The sequence below is a fragment of the Vanellus vanellus genome (assembly GCF_965231255.1).
Source record: "Vanellus vanellus genome assembly, chromosome: 1".
Lineage (NCBI taxonomy): Eukaryota > Metazoa > Chordata > Aves > Charadriiformes > Charadriidae > Vanellus > Vanellus vanellus.
Genome location: NC_138905.1, coordinates 198,761,336 through 198,780,335, shown reverse-complemented (window position 1 = coordinate 198,780,335; position 19,000 = coordinate 198,761,336). Strand labels below are relative to the sequence as shown.

The 19,000-nt window shown below is 46.4% G+C and overlaps 1 protein-coding gene across 1 annotated transcript in view; it reads left to right on the top strand.

The window, feature by feature from the left end:
• Window positions 1-18,503, top strand: part of MTUS2 (microtubule associated scaffold protein 2) — a gene marked incomplete at both ends in the record, with an annotated part of 203,770 nt that extends 185,267 nt beyond the window's left edge. Inside the window, 6 exons of the mRNA XM_082497202.1 lie at window positions 3,956-4,061; window positions 5,876-5,949; window positions 8,052-8,150; window positions 9,564-9,683; window positions 13,060-13,157; window positions 18,287-18,503. Of these exons, the coding sequence (XP_082353328.1) occupies window positions 3,956-4,061; window positions 5,876-5,949; window positions 8,052-8,150; window positions 9,564-9,683; window positions 13,060-13,157; window positions 18,287-18,503 (714 nt within the window). The remainder of the gene's footprint in view (window positions 1-3,955; window positions 4,062-5,875; window positions 5,950-8,051; window positions 8,151-9,563; window positions 9,684-13,059; window positions 13,158-18,286) is intronic.
• Between the last annotated feature and the right edge of the window lie 497 nt (window positions 18,504-19,000).

The following is a 19,000-nucleotide window of genomic DNA, read 5'->3' as shown; positions in this document are numbered from 1 at the left end:
CACTGGCATGTGGGTCAGACAGCCGTGTCAGACACATGGTGGCCCAGCCTGCGCCCCGCAGTGCCTGCTGCCCTGGGGACAATTTGGTTGATTCTTCAGTGGGTGAGGGAGTGTTGAAGAACTCTTGCTGGATTTTACCTATTGTAATTGCTGTGGCTGCTAGTTGTTACTGATTTGCAGGCTTGTAACCTGCAATACAAAGGCTTTATCTGACTGGGTTGGTTCGTCCCGGGCAAACTACCTTTTTCTATCAGTGCATTGATTTTCAAAGGTGCTGCCAAATAGGTTTTTGTGTTCTAAACCAGATTTTTCGTAATCTTTCCCTGTAAATGCTCACAGATAAGCCATGTCTTTTGGTTCTGATTTCAGTTTATGCGAGATGGTTTTCTTGCAATGCCCCTCAAATTTTCTGCTTTGCTTTCTGATATGAAGGAGGGGTGGTGTTCCCAAAAGCCTTGGCTTTTTTTTTTTTTTTTCCTTTCACTGTGTCAGTGTGTCAGTTAGCCCAATGGAAGATATTAGCTCTAGCTGCAAGCCTTGCCTCTCCTGGATCACCAGGCATTAGCATTTGTGAAGCAATTTGTTCTGCAAGTTAATTTTTTGCTGAGATAGTTTATCTCTGCTACTCTTTGAAGTGTTTCTGCAAGCTTCCAGGACCCCAAGAACAGGTGGTGGCTTTTTTTCCCTCAGGTTGATCAGTGCAAGAAAGGGTGATACAGGTCACTGTAGGACTTGACTAGAAGTATACTTATTTTTCTCATGTTCTCATCTACTGTGATTCTATTCATTGCCACCCAGAAACAATGGAAGCACATCTTTCCCTCTGTCGGGCAAATAGTTCTCTCTTCTCCAGCCTTTTGGTTTGCTCCAGAGCTCTTTGTTCCCTGAATTACTGAAGATAACACATTTTTCCCTACTGCTTTGAAAGTTCTGCTGTGACCCTAGTATCTCAGAGTTTAAGCCCATCTTTTCAATCTGTGGTTCCTTTAGCATCTCATGATGAGTTTTAGCAGGTTTTCCCTTTGGATTCCTGCTACTCCGTTGTACACCCATCCCACGCCAAGTGCTCTTGGATCGGAGGAGCCTGTCAGGCCAGGTTGGAAAGCTGCTCACCAGCAATGTTTCTTGGCCGAGGAGGAGAACTTTTTTAGTCTAGTAAGCGAGGTGCATAAGGAATAAGGATCCCTAACAGCCGCTGACCCAAAGGGTTTCTAATCCTCTGGTTCTTCCTTCCCCTGCTCGGAGGAAGAGGAGAAGTGCCCTGCTCAGAGCATGCCCAAACAAGCAAGCCTGCTCGAGGGACTGGTCTCGTTCAGCTCTGACACTGCTGTGCTGGCACTGGTCCCAACCAGCGTTAGACCAGAGGCACCTAACCCATGAGCTAAAGAGCTCTTACACTAGGTCTGAGGAAAGCCTTGTCCTTGAGCTGTCCGTCTGTGCCGGGTAATTTTGAGCTTGTGTTCATGAAGGCAAATAACAGCAGCAAAATCCTCTTAACTGTGGATCTGCAGGTATTTCTGTATCCACACCTCTAATTTGCAAGTTAGTCTTCCCACTTCATGGTGTCGAGTCACAACTTAGTCTTCTGCACTGTGTTGCTGCAGTCACCTTTTACTTTGCACGAGATAGCTGTTGTTTCTTTGGGTACACAGCTGTCACACTTTGGAGGCTCATCTGTCTCTGAGGAGGTGAGGCAGCTCTTTCAGTGTAGCAGAGCCTGAGAGCCGAAATCCTCACAAACCAGTCATGTGTGCCAATGCATCCCAAGATTTCTCATATCTCCTTGCACAGTAAAGGCTGCGATCCTGGCTTGCCAGTGTTTCTCACTTGAGCTGCTGAGCTCAAGCTGTTTTGTCCACCAACTTACTGAACTTCTACTACTAGAACCTCTTCTTGATTTTACTTTATTAAGCCTTAAAAATCCAGCCTGAGCTTCATTTTTAGCCAGAAATAACCATGACAGTCATTGAGTTGATCAAGCCTTTAGAGTAAGTTAGTGGCAAAGCTGGGATTAATATCCAAGAGATCCAGTTCCCAGTGCGAAGTAGACTATCTGCTATGAAAAACTACAGACAGGAGGTCACACAGGAAGATTAGTCATGTGAGATGTGGATATGAAACATACAGAAGACAGAAAAATCCCTGGAGACCACTTGGAACGTATTTAATTGGCTTTATAGATAAATAACCTGCCAAGGATGGTGGTGGCGAAAGGAGACACCTTCATCTTCTGAAGGCGTTGGAGTTGAGTGTAATCATTCCTATGGGGTGCTGCTCAGCTGAGAAGCAATTAGAGTATGAATAAAGACTTAAGCAAGGGCGAGATAAAGAACATGGCAATGCTCATGAGGTTTCAGCACACAGACATCATATACAAGGACATTGTGCTCTGGGAAAAGTCAAGTGACAAGTCCCTATCCCATTAGTAGCCCAATGAGTCATCTAGCCCCCCTTTCCCTGCTCTTTCATGCAATATATCAGCAGGCTGAGTCCCCATTGTTTTGCAAACAGTTCTTCACCACTGAGTTGTCTCCCACATTATTGTGAAAATGAGTTTGGATAACTTTAAATTCCATGTTAAATGCCTGTCTCTTATTCTAAGAGATGCTTTCTCCAATACAGTTGGAAATTTTGCTTCTGTTGGATAATCTAACACATATGTTTGACAGTTAGATGCAGTGAAACATTTATTCCAGTCAAGACATGCTCAGACATTTCTACCATTATCTAACATAACAGTGAGCAAAAAAGCTGTTTGAAGTCAAGTCACTTTGCAATGAACAGCTGTTTCACTGTAAAAGTGAAATAGTTTGATCCTCTGAATTGCCAGATATCACAAAGAATGTGTTAAATGTAGGGAATAAGATCAATGTGATTACAAACCACAGAAAAGCGAATCAGTGCATTGCATTCAGAAACTGCTCTGGACCACTGACTTAACCTTGATCACCACTTTTCACTGTATTTTCTTTAATGTTGCATATCAAAACGCTATCATTAGGGATCTCGCTTTGCCTTTAGCTATGTCCGGTAACAAGCAATGTACTGAAGGAGTCCCAAACCCATCGGGTGCACAGGAACACAGGCTGCCCACAGCCCTCTTCCAACTGCGTCCCCTGCTCCCGTGATTGCTGTGTGCAGTGCGGTGCAGTTTGTTGAGCAGTCTGCAGTAGCAGGACCTCTTTCTGGACTCAGTGTGAGAGCAGGAAAAGGTTTTGTGGCTTCACTGTCATCTTGGTTACTTCCACACCAACCTGAAAATTCATGTGTCTGCAATGAAAAAGGTGCTGTCGTATCTTTCGTCACCTTATTGGATGGGGACTCAAAATACGCGATTCAAGAGGACATAGGAATTTGGGTATTGACGACTATGTAGGATCCTCTTTTTCAAGTGGAAGTGTGATAGATTGCAATTCATTTTACGTACCCACTGATAATAATGTCAATGTTTCTCTAGAAATAAATATTGTACAACTATTCATAATTTATAGGTACTTTCCATGGAAGTTAATTCACGATCTTACAATAAAAACCATTGCAGCAAAGTGCCGTGAAGACAAAAACCAGGATGGCTCTGAACCGTGCATGTTCATCTGACCATCAGAGGGTCATTAAGATAATGTAGATTAATGTCATGTTGAGATTTCTGAACATTTTATAAATGGCTTCTTTGCTTAAGGGCTTTTTGGCCTTTTGCTTTCTTATGTACCTCTTTTATCACCATTCAGTTAAAAGAACAAAAATACTATCAGCAGTGACTACACACTAACCCTGAAGGCGTCAACATGCCTGTTTCGTAATGAATAAAACTGGCTCAGGTGCTGGAAGTGTCACGCTCGGTAGATGCCTTTAGTATTTCCAGCTCACTGGAGTTCTTTAGCAGTGGCTTGTCAGTGTGCCACAGCGTGTATAATTGCACGTCCATGTCTCTCTCCATTCATTGTCGTTGTAACAGGTGGAAGATATCACAGCTTCACATGACGCTGCGATGTTACAGTTGGAAAATAACCACATAGTTGCCATTACAGTACTACAGGATGAGAATGACTGGAAGATTCAAGGTAAGCCAAAGACAACCCAATGGCTACAGAGCTATTCCAGAGCAGTAATTAGCGCTGTAGTGAGGTTGTGTAAGGCTGGATTTTCTTCCTCCAGAGCAGATGATACCGAAAATTTGTGTTGGTCTATTGCTTTCACACGGGGTGGACCACCAGGTACACACTAGGGGTGAGGGAGAGCTGTGTGCAGTGTGTACAGCATCTAACTTGGACCTGAGACTATCTGAGGGGTCTTTGGGCCAAAGATAAGGCTTTCTCCATGGGCTGCTGAATACAGTGTCCAAATTCCGCCTCACTTCACACACAGACTTTTCTCAAGAGCCTAATCCTTAGGTGCTCAGGAGGCCAGAGCTCACTCAACGTCTCTGGATTTAGGTGCTTAAATGCCTACACTGCTTCTTAAAAACAAGACTCATCATTTTCAGTAGCAAAAATCTGGCCATGCTGAGCAGACCAAAGCCACACGCTGCTGCAAATCTGCACCTCAGCACTGTTATCTTTATTTTACGTTATGGTTTTTCCATGGGATTTGATGCTGCAGAAAGAGCTGTTTCCTCCCTGCCAGTTCAGTATCTAAATAGATGTCTTTGTATATGCTTTAGCTGACATTTAACAGTTATCTGTACAGTCTCCCTCTTTTTTACACATAAGCATGAAGGTCTAATTTTTAAATAGCTCTAGTAGGTTTTCCCACAGCTTTCCCCAAACCAAGCCATATTGCTTAGCTCTGCACTGTGTCAGTTAGAGACACAGTCCAGAGCGTAACTTGGGCTGAGAACAGTCTATTCCCCTCTCCTGTAAGCAGAGATGGTATCTAGCATACGATATTTTAATTAACATATAAAATTTTGAAAATAATAATAATAAAAAAAGCTGTTCCTTGCTTGAGGATATTCTTATCTGTCCATTTTTTGTTAGTATTTTCTGATGACAAAACTTGGCGGTGGTTTATCAAGGCTCTGGTGGCCAAAGTTTGTGCTCCCTGCTCCTGGAGTAGGTATGAAATGCCCTCCTGTGCATGGAAAAGGCATTGCAGCAGCTGCGCTATAGTGTGTGGCACCGGAGCAATAATATTATTACTGCTGTCATTGTGGCTAGTCAGCAATAGTTAGAGGGCAAAACCCCATGGGGCTGGCGGTAAAGACAGAAAACATAGAGTGTTCATATACTAAAAAGGTACGTGCTGCTACTGTACTGATTGACAGTTTGGTGCCATTGGTTTAGAGATTAAACTTTATTCCATTTTGGATATTAAACTTTTGGCTATTAAGTCCAGGGTGAGTTGTTCCAGTACTGAAACCTTTAATCATGTAATATAAATAGAGGATTTTTTTTGTCTATGGGCTCGGTCATTCTCACTAATGGAATAGACCTCACGGGTCATCTGCCACAACTCCTGGAGAAGCATTGTCTTTTGCATTTTTGCATCTAAGTTGCCGCCCCCTCTCTCTATCTCCCCAAAGAAATTGCAACCCAAGCTTTTAAATATATTTAATTTAAAACTCTTTGATTTGGGGATGCTCCCTCCGAACTAGTAAATGACCCACTGTCAGACTGTTTTCAGATCAGAGCCCCTGAAAGCTGGGAATTCTGAGCAGTTCTGAAAAAACAGAAACTGTTCACGTAGAAATAGTTACCAGTGAAAGACCAGGAAATCCTGAGCCTCAGAACAATTTGCCTAGAGTCACAGAGTATATCACTGCCAGTTTCCTACTCAATCTCCATTCCCTAAAGCTGCATCCCAAATTGCGCTTGGCTCACGATGTCTGTGCTCTTGGACTTCACCTAGCAATGTCATGTCTGTGTATCTTCCCCAGAACTGAACACTGCTCACAAACTGGAAAAGGCGCAATTAGAAGAGAATTTTGAAAAACTGCGGCTGTCACTCCAGGTTAGCAGTTTCATTACTTCCCACCTCTGTAACGACGTTGCAGAGCAGCTGATGGGGCAGCCCCAGCCCCGCATCCAGCTGCCGGCGCATCAGGTTGTTGCTTCTTACCAGCTATAGCACCTCTTGTCCTCTGCCTGTCCAAACTGGGATCTAGCAGCAGAGGTGCCCCCTCAGGTTTTTCCCTTGGCTGGTTCAGCAAAACACTAACGACCTAAAAGAGAAGAGAGGGCAAAGGGAGGGAAAGGCACCTGGATAAAGCAAAGAAATGTCCTTTTGACCCTGCTGGCTGCTGGCCCAGCACAACGAGCAAAGTCGAGCTCTTCCCTGCAGGGTGGGGAGAGCTCCAGCACCTTCAGTGGCTGTGAGCATCACCTTGTCTACATGGTACCCTCCAGCAGGTGCCCCCAAGGCTCAGAAATGCTAGTCTCTCCCTGAAGGTGGGGGAGCTGGTCATGTGGTGCAGACACATCTCCATTCCCACAGAAGGGCAATTCGGTCCCTGAGGGGATGCCCCAGGGCTGGCCCTGCTGTGCAGCCAGGCTATGGCTGGCCAGGATCAGCCCTGCACATCACATCTCCCACTGTTTAACACAAAGCTCAAGATCATCTTGGCTTTTACAGTCCTTCTAATAACTCTGGGCTGTTCTCACTCTCTAGATGAAGAAATCCCAAGGAGTGGAGGGCAGAAACATGCCCCTGTGATTCATGCGAAGTTTGAAAATCTTGTGTGAACAAGTAAAGATGCCACAGCAAATAATGCAAGCTCTGTTTGATTTCATAGGCAGAGGTGAATTACAATTTCAAAACCCCCTGACTAGCACATTCTGTTGCACAGAGCAACTGCCAGTCCCTTCCTCATGTGGCTGTGACGGTTCGAGGCATGTCAGCAGTTTTGCAATAAGCACTGCTGTAATGTTACAGCCAAGAAATTCCATGTATGAAAGATAATTTCATGAAATTCCATGTATGAAAGCTCGTGAGACCCCACCTGGAAGTACTGCATCCAGCTCTGGAGTCCTCAACATAAGAAGGACATGGACCTGTTGGAGCAAGTCCAGAGGAGAGCCATGAGGATGATCCGAGGGATGGAGCACCTCTCCTATGAGGAGAGGCTGAGAGAGTTGGGGCTGTTCAGCCTGGAGAAGAGAAGGCTCCGGGAAGATCTTATTGTGGCCTTCCAGTACCTAAAGGGGGCCTACAGGAGAGCTGGGGAAAGACTTTTTACTAGGGCATGTAGTGATAGGATGAGGGGGAATGGCTTTAAACTGGAAGAGGGCAGGTTCAAATTAAACATTAGGAAGAAATTTTTCACTTTGAGGGTGGTGAGACACTGGACCAGGTTGCCCAGAGAGGTTGCTGAGGCCCCATCCCTGAAGGTGTTCAAGGCCAGGCTGGAAGTGGCCTTGGGCAACCTGGTCTAGTGGGAGGTGTCCCTGCCTGTGGCAGGGGGGTTGGAACTCACTGGTCTTCAAGGTCCCTTCCAACCTAAACCATTCCATGATTCTATGATTCTATGATAAGAATACCAATTACACAGCAACTGTGGCTTTTACAGATGTTGTATATAGAGAGGTAACAGGAATGCCTTTGATGGTAACAGAAATATGATTGATTAAAATAACGTGTTGTTCCTGTGTATCACTCTGAGATGAAACGACGATCATTTAAAGTCCAAATCACTGACTCATTGTTGCTTCTTACCATGCTAGAAGCCTAGAAAGGTGAAGGCAGCAAAGATGGGGTATCTACCGCCTCAATCAGACTCCAGGGGCAGCATAAATGATCTCTTTCATGCCTGTGATATAAATGCCAGCTCTCTTAAGGAAGGACATGCTCGTTCTCATTCAGCCCGATGTGATGGGGTGATTTAGCATCAAAGACATTTCATGAACTAGTGTCAGCCAGCCACAGGCATTGTAGGGATTTCAGGATTCCCTGAGGCACTGAGTTATCAAAAACCCCACTCAAGTGGCCTTACATAAAAAATACCACCTTGCAGGGGTTTCTAAGCCTTGGTCAGCTCACCTGGTGGTTTCACAGTGCAGATTGACTTGTATGAGTGTAAGAGGGGTGATAAAATGGTTGATGTGTCTCCCCTCCAGGACCAGATAGACACCCTCACCTTCCAGAACCAATCTCTTAAGGCCAAAGCAGACAGATTTGAAGAGGCTCTGAAGAAAAACACCGAGGAACAATTGAAGGTAGATGGCAACTGTAACTATACAGTCATCAAGATACGTGTTTCTAAATATGACTCACATCACAGGATTCAGTGGATAGCAATGGGATCTTTACCCCGGGGACTGGGGGGGTGATCCCAACCGAGATTCCAAATCTTGAGCTCTGATGAGGAGTCAGAAAGCTTAGCCTAGGTCCATCATTTTCTGATTCTACTTCTTTTTCTTTATTCTTTCACCCAGCATTTGTAGCCCTGTTTCCAAGACATTTCATTAACTCCATCTAGTATGTCCTTACTGCTGTCAATTCTTCTTTCCCTTCTTCCTCTCTTTCTCTTTACTTTTTGTCTTTTCACATTTAGGTTTCTTTTTTTTTCTTTTTTTCTTTATGAACCAACTTCTTTGATATCCTCTGTATTCCCTCATTTTTTTCTGGACTTGCAGGGGACAGCACTGTCATATGAAGTATTTATTCAACTGCTGTCTATTGGGGCCATGCTGTTTATTTACAGTGTGTAAGTAAACACACACTGTAATTATTCATCTGAAATGAAATAACCCCTGAAACGACCCTCCAAAAAGTTTTTTCTTTTAACTTGGGGCATTTCAGTATGTTCACAGCACAACCCCATGGGCAGCTGTGTCAATGTGACAGAGGGGACAGAATGAAAATAGTGGGGTGAGCAAGGGGCTCAGTGGCTTTAGGTGAGAGAACTCCTTCAGAAAGGAGCGCAAATGTCTGAAACAGGTTTGGCCATGGGAAACAGGTACTATCAGTCCCTTTCTACCTCCTCCGCAGTATTTAATTTACATGAAAGGACAAATTCTGCTGTGTCACAGTGATGTTAATGCCAAGTACCACCAGGCAGTTCACTGGGAAAAATCCAGAAGAGCTTAAGTCGACGACAGTATTTCATCAGTATAATTCAGAGCGCATCTTTTGCCCATGAGTTGAATCCCAGTATCCCCTACATCGGACGTTCTTGAGTAGAGGAGGAACTTTTTCCCAGTGGCTTTTTTAACAGCCACTGTGATGCAGTGGTGCAGGCAAGGCAGAGCACTGTAGTTTTCACCTCCACTCCCCTTGTCCTGTTTCCTCAGTTTCACCTTTGTATTTTTCCCAAGCCAAAACCCCTGCACAATCATAAAACACCTCATGCGGATCCCAAGACAGGAGTAGGAATGAGGTTGCTGAACAACCTAGCATCCCATTCTTCTATCCATGAGGCTGGCCAAAAGAAAGGTACCATTGGCTATCCAGCCAAAGAGATGGTCTCAGAGAGAATATCAGGGTTCAGGTGGGCTGCGGAGGCCCAGGTGCAGGTGGTTTTCACATCACTGAGACTCCCGAACCACTGGGTGCATTGAGGACACTATCTTATGGCTGAAGATGCATTTATGGCTGACAGATATCCGAATCACTGGTATATTTCCTAGATTGTACGAGCTCCGTATCTGCACTTAGAAGAAGATCTGAAAAGCTTAAAACATGTTCTGGAAATGAAGAACCATCAGATTCACCAACAGGAGAAGATGATTATGGAGCTAGAAAAACAGGTGAGTTGTCATTTTTCCTGCAGAGGAAATTTCACAAAGTTAGTAAAAGAAAAGTTTGGTTACAGCAGATTAACTTAAAAGAGGTGAGAAAATACAGGATGTTGGGGCAAGGCGTAGTCTAAGATGGGTCCATATATTGTGTTGTTCTGCTGTCAACCTACATAGCTGCTTCTACTATACCATGTCTCAGATTTTCACTCAGAAATGGGATCTTTTCCCATCTCTTCACCCACCCATGATACCCTTGATTTCTCCTCCACATCCGTTGATCTGTATTGCTTTTTCATCCAATTCCTGCTCAGCCGGTTACATTAGACAGCGAGACAAGTGGTGTAGGAAGAATGGAGGAAGGGGAACTCAGTGGTAGTCCAGGGCTTCATTTTGTACACCAGCCTGCACCATACACCCCTACAGGAGTCAGGTAACCATTTAGGGCTGGAGAGGGCAAGTGGAGGCAGACGGAGCCATGTGTGTCTTGCTGCTGCTCGTGAAGGCATTTAGGGAGCTCCCAGCCGCGAGTATGAATTAGCAATATTCAGCAAGTAGTCCCTAGCAAGGCGTATGCTAAGAAAGGTCTCTCCAACCCTAAAGTAGTGCTTTTCTGCAGCCTATGCTGTTTTCTCATCCTTTGCTTGTGGCAGTCTCTAACGAAGAACTCCCCGGTTCACCATCAATTACGTTTTTGTTGGAAAGGGGATTGATTTTGTAAGGCGTAACCTACAGTGACAGTAAACATATAATGTGGTGACAGGATGAGGCACTACCTCAGCTGGGGAGCCGGAACAGCTGGTTCAGCACGGCATTCAGCAAGATTTGTTTCCATTTACGGGGAAATTTGAGAACTCCGATGATTATTTTGCTGAACAGATGCTTGAGTAAGTGGAAGTAGAGAAAAGTGCCTCTTTACAACTGAGGCTTGTTAACCGTGCTCCTTCCAACACGCTGCTCCTGGAGCAAAGCCAGCATCTGAAAACATGCACTGTAGTGTTATACTGAAAAAAAAGAAAAAATCCCCCAAAACAGCCTACATAGTTCCTGGTCATTTAGCTTTTTTTGCTAATTAACCACATATAAGCACATGGTCCTGCTCCTGCCCTGTATCACAGTAAAACACTGGGTCTACTGTGGTGCAAAGGCACAACTGCTTTCTCTTTAAAGAGCTATGTTTATAGGTGCCAGAACATCTACAGGGCATCTCCAAATGCTCTGAAAGATGGGGTGCCTCATAAGGGAGCAGCAGGGCTTTTCAAATATGGGGTCAGGCTTGGCTCCTTGTCTATTGAACGGGAGTCTGGAAATGAAGGTGGCAGGAGAGGGGTGGTATAGGAAGAGGGTTTCAGTGGAGAGAGGAAAGGAGGTACGCAGATCATCTCCCGTGCTTCATGCTGGCATAGCTACTACTTACTAAAACTATTGGGAAAGCAAAAAGGGTACCCATGATGGTGTTTCCTCTCTCAGAGCATTGCAAAACAGGGTCAGAATCCTTATTCTGCTCTAATAAATTATACTGGGTGTCATGGTTTAGGCCAGATCAGCTACTGGGGACCTGGGGGACCCCAGATGGGACTGACAGATGCTCCCCTCTACCCCTCTTTAAAGAGAGAGGCAGAGGAGGGAAAAAGAGACATATGAGTTTAGAAGGAACTAAACTACTTTAATGAAATGTTAATAATAAAATAAAAAGAAATAATGAATAATATACAAAACCATATCAAGCTCCCGAGATGACAATCACATCACTGGCTGACACTGGGGCAGTCCCAGGCTGGACTCAGTGACAGACAGGAACTGGATTCCGGATCTGCATTCAGGATCGGGATCACAGGCAGACGAACAGACAGGGTCCTCCTCAGACATCGGCCATTGAAGAAAGAGAGACTGACCCTTTGATCCCTGAGCTTTTATAATGAGCATGAGGCAGATGGGATGGAATACCCCGTTGGTCAGTTTTGGGTCACCTGTCCTGTCTGCTCCTCCCCGCAGGTGGGACCCCACTACGCTTTTCCGCTTCCGACCCTCCAATGGGGCAAATAACCAAGTTGGTTGGCCTTGGGGGTTATAGCAATAAGTCTAAGCAGGAGCCCCTCTGCACACCATGCCTGGGCATCAGCTCTATTGCTCTGAGGGAGTGAACACTGTCTGCACAATATGCAGTTAATGTCAGTAGTTAGAAGAGGCACAGCTGAGAAGCGAAGTTACTGAACAAAATTGGTCCTGTTTTACCTCAAACCAGGACACTGGGATAGGCCAGAATATCTGAGAATGAGTATGCTTTACGTTTACCTGCATAGACTGGAAACCACTGCATAAAGCTGATGCCCCCACCATAAAGTGTGAGTTATTGCAAACTCCAGTGCACAATATTTTGATTCTTTATAAAAGGTTGGGAAATTCAATAACCGAGCTCACACAGAGATAAGGTTACCCTTGTGATATCTTGTTTTCTTCCAAAAGTGTTGAATTCAGCAAAATTCAAGCTGCTGGAAAACCAAGAACTAAGGTGATAAAGTATGTCAAAGTCAAAACTTGGGAAAAACAGGGCACCTGAGGCTGTGGTACACGCCTATAAACATCTTACTGGTGTTCTAATACACTGCTATTGACATCCTCAAACTCTGTCCTTAAACTGTCCTGAGTAAAAGGTACCTATGCTTGGGAATGGATTCATTTGATTTAATTGTAGCTTAAGGTTAAATGCGTAGTTTAAGCCTGTCATTTAAGCCGACACTGCCAGCAGTGGAGAGAAGTGTCTCCAAAGGGCAGCCCGCCTCTTGTGAATGCAGCAGCAGTCTAAGGCTGCTCCTGGGCATAATCTGCTCTGGTGAGTAACTCTTTGCTCCCCATAACCAGGGAATCATAATCCTAGAGGCTGGACACCAGACGTTTATGTCTGATGAGGTTAGTTGAGCTGAATGATGCACATCATACCACCTGGCACTCCTCCTTCATCTCTAGACTGACCACTCACACCACAGTGCCCTTTCCATGCTGGGCATCCCCGTGCTTCCCAAGTGCCACCAGCTCCCTGTCCACAACAACGGCTGGTAACGCTGGCTCCTGAAGGATGAAAGTTGTCGGGGCACCACCGAGGAAGATGTTTTGTTTGTGCTGGACAAGACTAAGACCCTCCTTTTCCTCAGTTAGAAGTAAGGGCTAGTTCAGCTCTGCCTCCGCTCAATGCTCTGCTGATGACCCCGCTTACTTCATCAGTATGATGTGGTGTGAGTCAGAACTCTCAGTCTCAGCTGCAGTCAAGATGACCACTTCCATCTAGCCTCAAATTTTAGCAGTTGCTCTAGGGGAAAATAAAGAACAAATCCTCTTTGCATCAGGTGTTGGGCTTTCTTCAGACTTCACAAACCTTCTTTTGTTGCAGGTTGAAAAAAATTTCAAACTGGAAGAAAAAATCACCATGCTGCAACAGCAGAACGAAGAACTCAGAGCCAGAATTGAGCAAAATACTGTCATAACAAGGTTTGTGCTGATATTTGCGATCTGTCTGAGCTTGAAAGGAGACTGCAGATCATAACTGCCCAAGGCTGACACTTATTTCAGAAGGGGAAAATCTTATTTCCTCCTGAAAGTGTATCGGTGTCCTCATTTGCTTGTATTATTAAAAAATCCTTTTTATATCGGGATTTGCTTACTTTAACGTAAGGAGGGCCACATACCTGTCTGTGTGTTTCCATGATTTTGACATGCTGCTGAGAGCAAAGTTGCCAGTGGCTTCTGATGTCAGTGTCAGTGCCCGGAGACCCGTTAGTCGGTGGGTAACAAAGATGGGAAATGGGGCAATTTCATGAGACATCGTAATGATGCCACCGTCACCCAGGCAGGGTTATCCTTTGGTGGTTTTTTTTCATCTGCACTTTCTGTTTGCACCTTTGTCACAACCAGATAAGGATGACAAGGCTCCTGGTGGGAGGTAGTACAGAAATAGAGAAGGGTAGGACAGTGTCTGTCCCAGGGATTTTATAGCCTGCTGTCAGGCAAGAGACTGCAGCTGGACCCAGGCAGAAGGGGTACCGGGGGGAGATGCTAGAGCTGAACTTGTCCCAGCACATTAGCTGTCATGGTTACCAGAAATTATGCCATTGGCCTAACATGCAATTTCATTTTTAGCTGACTTTTTAGAGCGTCAGCGTCTCCTCTCTGATTTCATTTTAGTTTTTGTCTTTCTAGTGTCTCCTCTATTCATGATTCAGCCTTTAAAAAAAAAAAAATTGTCTCTTGCATGCAGATATTTTAAAAAGTCAGCATTGCTTGTGCTAACATGCAGGTTGGGGTGAGGATTATGTTTCATCTCACCTGAGCGTAAATACCTGTAACACACGTGTCACTGTCTGAGGTGGGTATCTACAGCCTTTCTGTGCTTGGGGAGGAAAACCAGGAATTCTTAAGGTCTGGTTCACCAGGCCAGTTTGAGACACCTGCTTTCGGGCTGGATGAATTGTGGTGTGGAAGTGGCAGTCTCTCTCCACGCCTGTGACAGCAGCCAGGGTGCCTGGTTCGGTGCTTGGCGTCTCTGTGCGGCAGCTCCCTGCCTCTGGTGGGGCGAACAGCACCCTCTGCTCCCTGGCTGCGGCGCTTTGCTTCTTTGCCTGTCACTGTGTAGGTACTGGTTTCAAAGAGCATCTTTTGGGAGAAATCCCGCATTTGAAGTCAGCCTGGAAAGTCAACTTAGACAACAGTCATTTTCACAGAATCACGGAATCACAGAGTTTCAGAGTTGGAAGGGACCTCTAGAGATCATCTAGTCCAACTCCCCTGCTAAAGCAGGATTGCCCAGAGCACATTACTCAGGACTACATCCAGGCGGGTCTTGAAAATATCCAGAGAAGGGGACAACACAACCTCCCTGGGCAGCCTGTGCCAGTGCTCTGTCACCCTCACCGTAAAGAAGTGTTTCCGTGTATTTGAACGGAACTTCCTGTGTTCTAACTTGTGCCCATTACCCCTCGTCCTGTCACTGGGAACCATTGAAAAGAGCCTGGCTCCATCCTCCTTCAACCCACCCTTTAGATACTTGTACGCCATAATAAGGTCTCCCCTCAGCCTTCTCTTCTCCAGGCTAAAGAGTCCCAGCTCTCTCAGCCTTTCCTCATGAGGGAGATGCTCCAGTCCCTCAATCATCTTAGTTACCCTTCGCTGGACTTGCTCCAGCATTTCTCTGTCCCTCTTGAACTGGGGAGCCCAAAACTGGACACAGTATTCCAGTTGTGGCCTCACCAGTGCAGAGTAGAGGGGGAGAATGACCTCCCTCGACCTACTGGCCACACTCTTACCTATGCAGCCCAGGATTCCATTGGCCTTTTTGGCAACAAGGGCACACTGCTGGGCCATGGATAATTTACTGTCTACCAGGACCCCCAGATCCTTCTCCTCAGAACTACTTCCCAGCAAGTCCGCCCCTAACCTATACTGGTGCTTTGCATTTTCAACAGTAACAGTTTGGGGACAGCTACGGGGACAGCATCAGGCAGGGCTTTAGAGTTATTAAAACCTGTGTTTTCCTGGCAGCAGTAGCCACCCCAAACTGCTCCTTTCTGTTGTACTGGTGCTGCCTGGGAGGCGCAGCATGAGCGAGCTCAGGGAGCTGCCCTTTGCTGGGGAACAGCCTGGATTAGAGCTGTTTTTGCCCATTTGCACTCTGGGTGCCCGCGGGGCTGTGGCAGCCCAGCAGCAGCCAGAGGAGGGAGGGGAGCAGGAGGGATGGGAGCCAGAGCAAAGCCAGCCTTTGCAGCGTGGCCAGGAGAGGAGGGGGGTCCCGGCGGCATCGGGGGGCTGAGGGGTGCACTGCAGAAGTATTTCCAATCATAGCCAAGGGCAGGTGCAAAGGAAGGGAGAAGACAGGTAGATCCTGCACCAGCTTTGGACAGAGGAGCTCCACAGAGCCTCTGCTGGGACTTCCCCAAGCGCTTGAAAAAAATCATCTGATTTCCCATCATCTCAGATTCTCCCTTCAAATCAACCAGCATTTTTTTTTGGTCCTTTGGACTGGGGATGTTTGAGGAATGGCAGTTTCCAGCACCTTAGAGATGAAGATGACCAGGAGGGTGTCTGGTCTCTGTTGGCATAACCTTCTCACTTACTGACCTCTGGGCCTTTTGGGAGAGGCTTTAACGTGAGATGAGGACGCTACTCCAGCGCTTTCCCCTGCATCCCTATCATGTCGGTGTGTGCCCCTGCAGACCTCTCTGGTTTTATGGCTGTGATTTGTTACAGCTGCTTAAACTGCAGGGAGGCTGGCAGAGGAACGCATCTGATCGTAAGTCTGCAGTGCTGGGGACAAAGGTTTCCCTAGATGGGTTACGTCTAAAATTGGAACATATATCTCAGGATACAAACTTACATAGTGAGAACACATTCGTTTTTACATTGACTCTCTTCCTTCTTCTGCCTGAATGATGAAGAGGGGCTGAATGGCCGTCTGTATCTTTCATAAGCAGCAGTGCTGCATCTGTCCATCTCCCTCCCCATGGCGTGGCAGAGGCAGATGCAGGTTGGCTGAGATGAAGGCAGAGGCTTTGCTGAAGGAAGCCGGCACGGCTGGCTGTGCAACCTGCCGCTGTCTCCGGGTGGCGAGAAGCTGGCTCTGCCTGTGTCCGGTCACGTCACATCAGGCAACACAGTGGAAATTCCCAGCGCGAGGCTAAAATAAGCAGCGCAACAAGCAAGCAGCTCGTTTCTCCATCCATGTGCCAAAGCAGGTCTCTCTGGAGGACATGTCCACAGGCTGCGTGGTGCGTTCCCAGGCACTTGGCTGCAAGGCTCTTTTCTGCTCAAACATCTCGCTGCTGCCCTGCAGGTCACGCGTATAACTTGCAGCCCGTCTCTGCCAGCAAATCGCAGTGTGCATCAGTGCCGCAAAGCCTGGTGCGTGAGAGGCTCCAGAGGACACTGGTACCATGCGTCCTACCATACCGCTAGCGAGCAGCGTTAGACCTCCAATGTAACGGTGCTGATGGGCTGTGGGCTGCGTTGCCTCCTGTCCAAGCGGCGCCTTTAGCAGAGGAGGGAGCGGAGTCCTTCACTGTGCTGTGAGGTCTGTGCTGGTGTGACTAGCCCGTTCCCAAAGTCCAGATGAGCTCTACCAGACACTCACACACGAAGAGCTGCACAAAGGCAGGGAAGGCGTGTGCTTTTTATTTTTTCTTCTTCGTGAAAAGGGTGTAGAGGGGCTTTGTGTATAACTTCCACGGCCTGTCTTGTTAGACACTGCAAGAGAAAAAGTAATTCCATGTGTAGCAAGAGGTTTCCTATGGAGTTATTTCTTCAGGGCGAGCTCCCATGTGGACTTCCTCATGCCTGTTAAACTGTGAGCTCATGCCACAACTGGTTCCCCAATGGGACCGTGAATAGGATTTTCCTCCTCCACCAGGCAAGCAGTTTTCTGTAAACTTCTGCCAACTTGTGTCTTTTAATCCTTCGACTCTGCTAGCCACTGCTTCATGGTCCAAAACTTTCAGGGAGTGGGAGAAGAACAGACACATTCTTGATCACCTGAGCTCCATTTCTCTAGGAACTGAGGCTAAAATTTAAAAATGTTTTTTAAACAAAATCAGAAATGCCAACCCCACCCTTTCAGAGACCTTTGATGACACAGAGAGAGTGGACCAGCAGCAGTCTGTGACATCTGCTATGGGCTTCAGGCTATATTCAGAAAAGGAGTCGTGTAGAATTTTGTGTGTACATCCGAAATCCACACCCAGCTGCTGCTGAACCCTGCAAATACCTAGGGAGGAGGTTAGGTGCCTCCCTATTTATTTCTATACAATGCTAAGTTGCCTGTAAATCAGGTTAGGTACATGCCCAGGGCTGCCCCAGGCTGATCACATCAGGACCTGGCTCCTGCCCAAGCGTTAATGAGGCTGCAGAAGCCAGGTGTTCCCGCATGCATCCTCCGGGATGGGGGTGTTGCCAGCACATGCCCAAAACACATCTTGATCAGCTCCCACAGTCTGCCTGCACTGCCCCATTTCTTTTTAAACCAGTCACCTGATTAGATGAGACCTTATTGCGGCCTTTCAGTACCTGAAGGGGGCTTATAAGAAAGATGGGGATAAACTTTTTAGCAGGGCCTGTTGTGATAGGCCAAGGGGTAATGGTTTTAAACTAAAAGAGGGTAGATTCAGACTAGATAGAAGGAATAATTTTTTTATGAGAGTGGTGGAACATTGGCACAGGTTGTCCAGAGAGGTGGTAGATGCCCCATTGCATTCAAGGTCAGGTTGGACGGGGCTCTGAGCAACCTGCTGTCCCTGGTGATTGTAGGGGGGTTAGAGTAGATGACCCAAACTATTCTGTTTCTATGATTCTAGGGATGGGATGGGATGCGATGCGATAGGATGCGATGGGATGGGATGGGATGCGATGGAGGGTTGGAGTAGATGACCTTTAAAGAATCCTTCCAACCTGAACTATTCTATGTTTCTATGATTCTAGGGATGGGATTGGATGGGATAGGATGCGATGGAATGAGATGTGATGGGATGTGATGGAGGGAGGTGCTTGGGGTCCTGCCTCTTGTGCAGCGCTGGCTGCGTTAATGCCACTGTCTTCGCACTGGTGTGCCTTACATGCTGTCCTGCCTCCCTCTCCAGGCAATTGTCAGAGGAGAACGCTAATCTTCAAGAATACGTTGAGAAAGAAGTGGAGGAGAAGAAGAAGCTGAGCAGGACTAACGAAGAGCTCCTCTGGAAGCTGCAGGAGGGAGATGCCGTGAGCCCCGTGAAACTCCCACCCACATCGTCCACTTCTTTTTATCGCTGCTCGTCAGGGGACTCCTCTCCAGCAAAAGTCAGAACCTTGCGGCGATGATTCGGCACCCGCGCGCCGAAGGTCCCCTGCCTTTTACGCATTTCCAGTCTGCTAAATGTTACCATCCGAGGACGTATTACCATCAACAGGCGCTCGGGGTTCACGGCTGCAAGCATGCTCGGTAGCTGCATAGCTTTACACTAGGCAGGGTACTCTTATAGTCCCCGTATGGGAGCTCTTGGTTCTGACGTGTTGATTAGGGTAGCAAAAAAGATGATAGCAAAAAGCTAGGACAGCAGAAGGTTAGGATAGCAAAACGTTTAGTTCGCTGCATTGACATTTTAACTCTGGTTAGAGCCAAAAGTTGGAAAATACTATATTAATGGTTCATCAGAATGAACTTTTGCTGCAGTATTTCAGGTTAGTTACAAATACAGTTCAAGTTGTGAATATTTCTGTATATGTGTCTGTGTTTATATACATGTACGTATTGTACCTTTATACCTATATATAGGCGCACACACATATATATGTAGTTGAAGATGTTCTGAATTGCA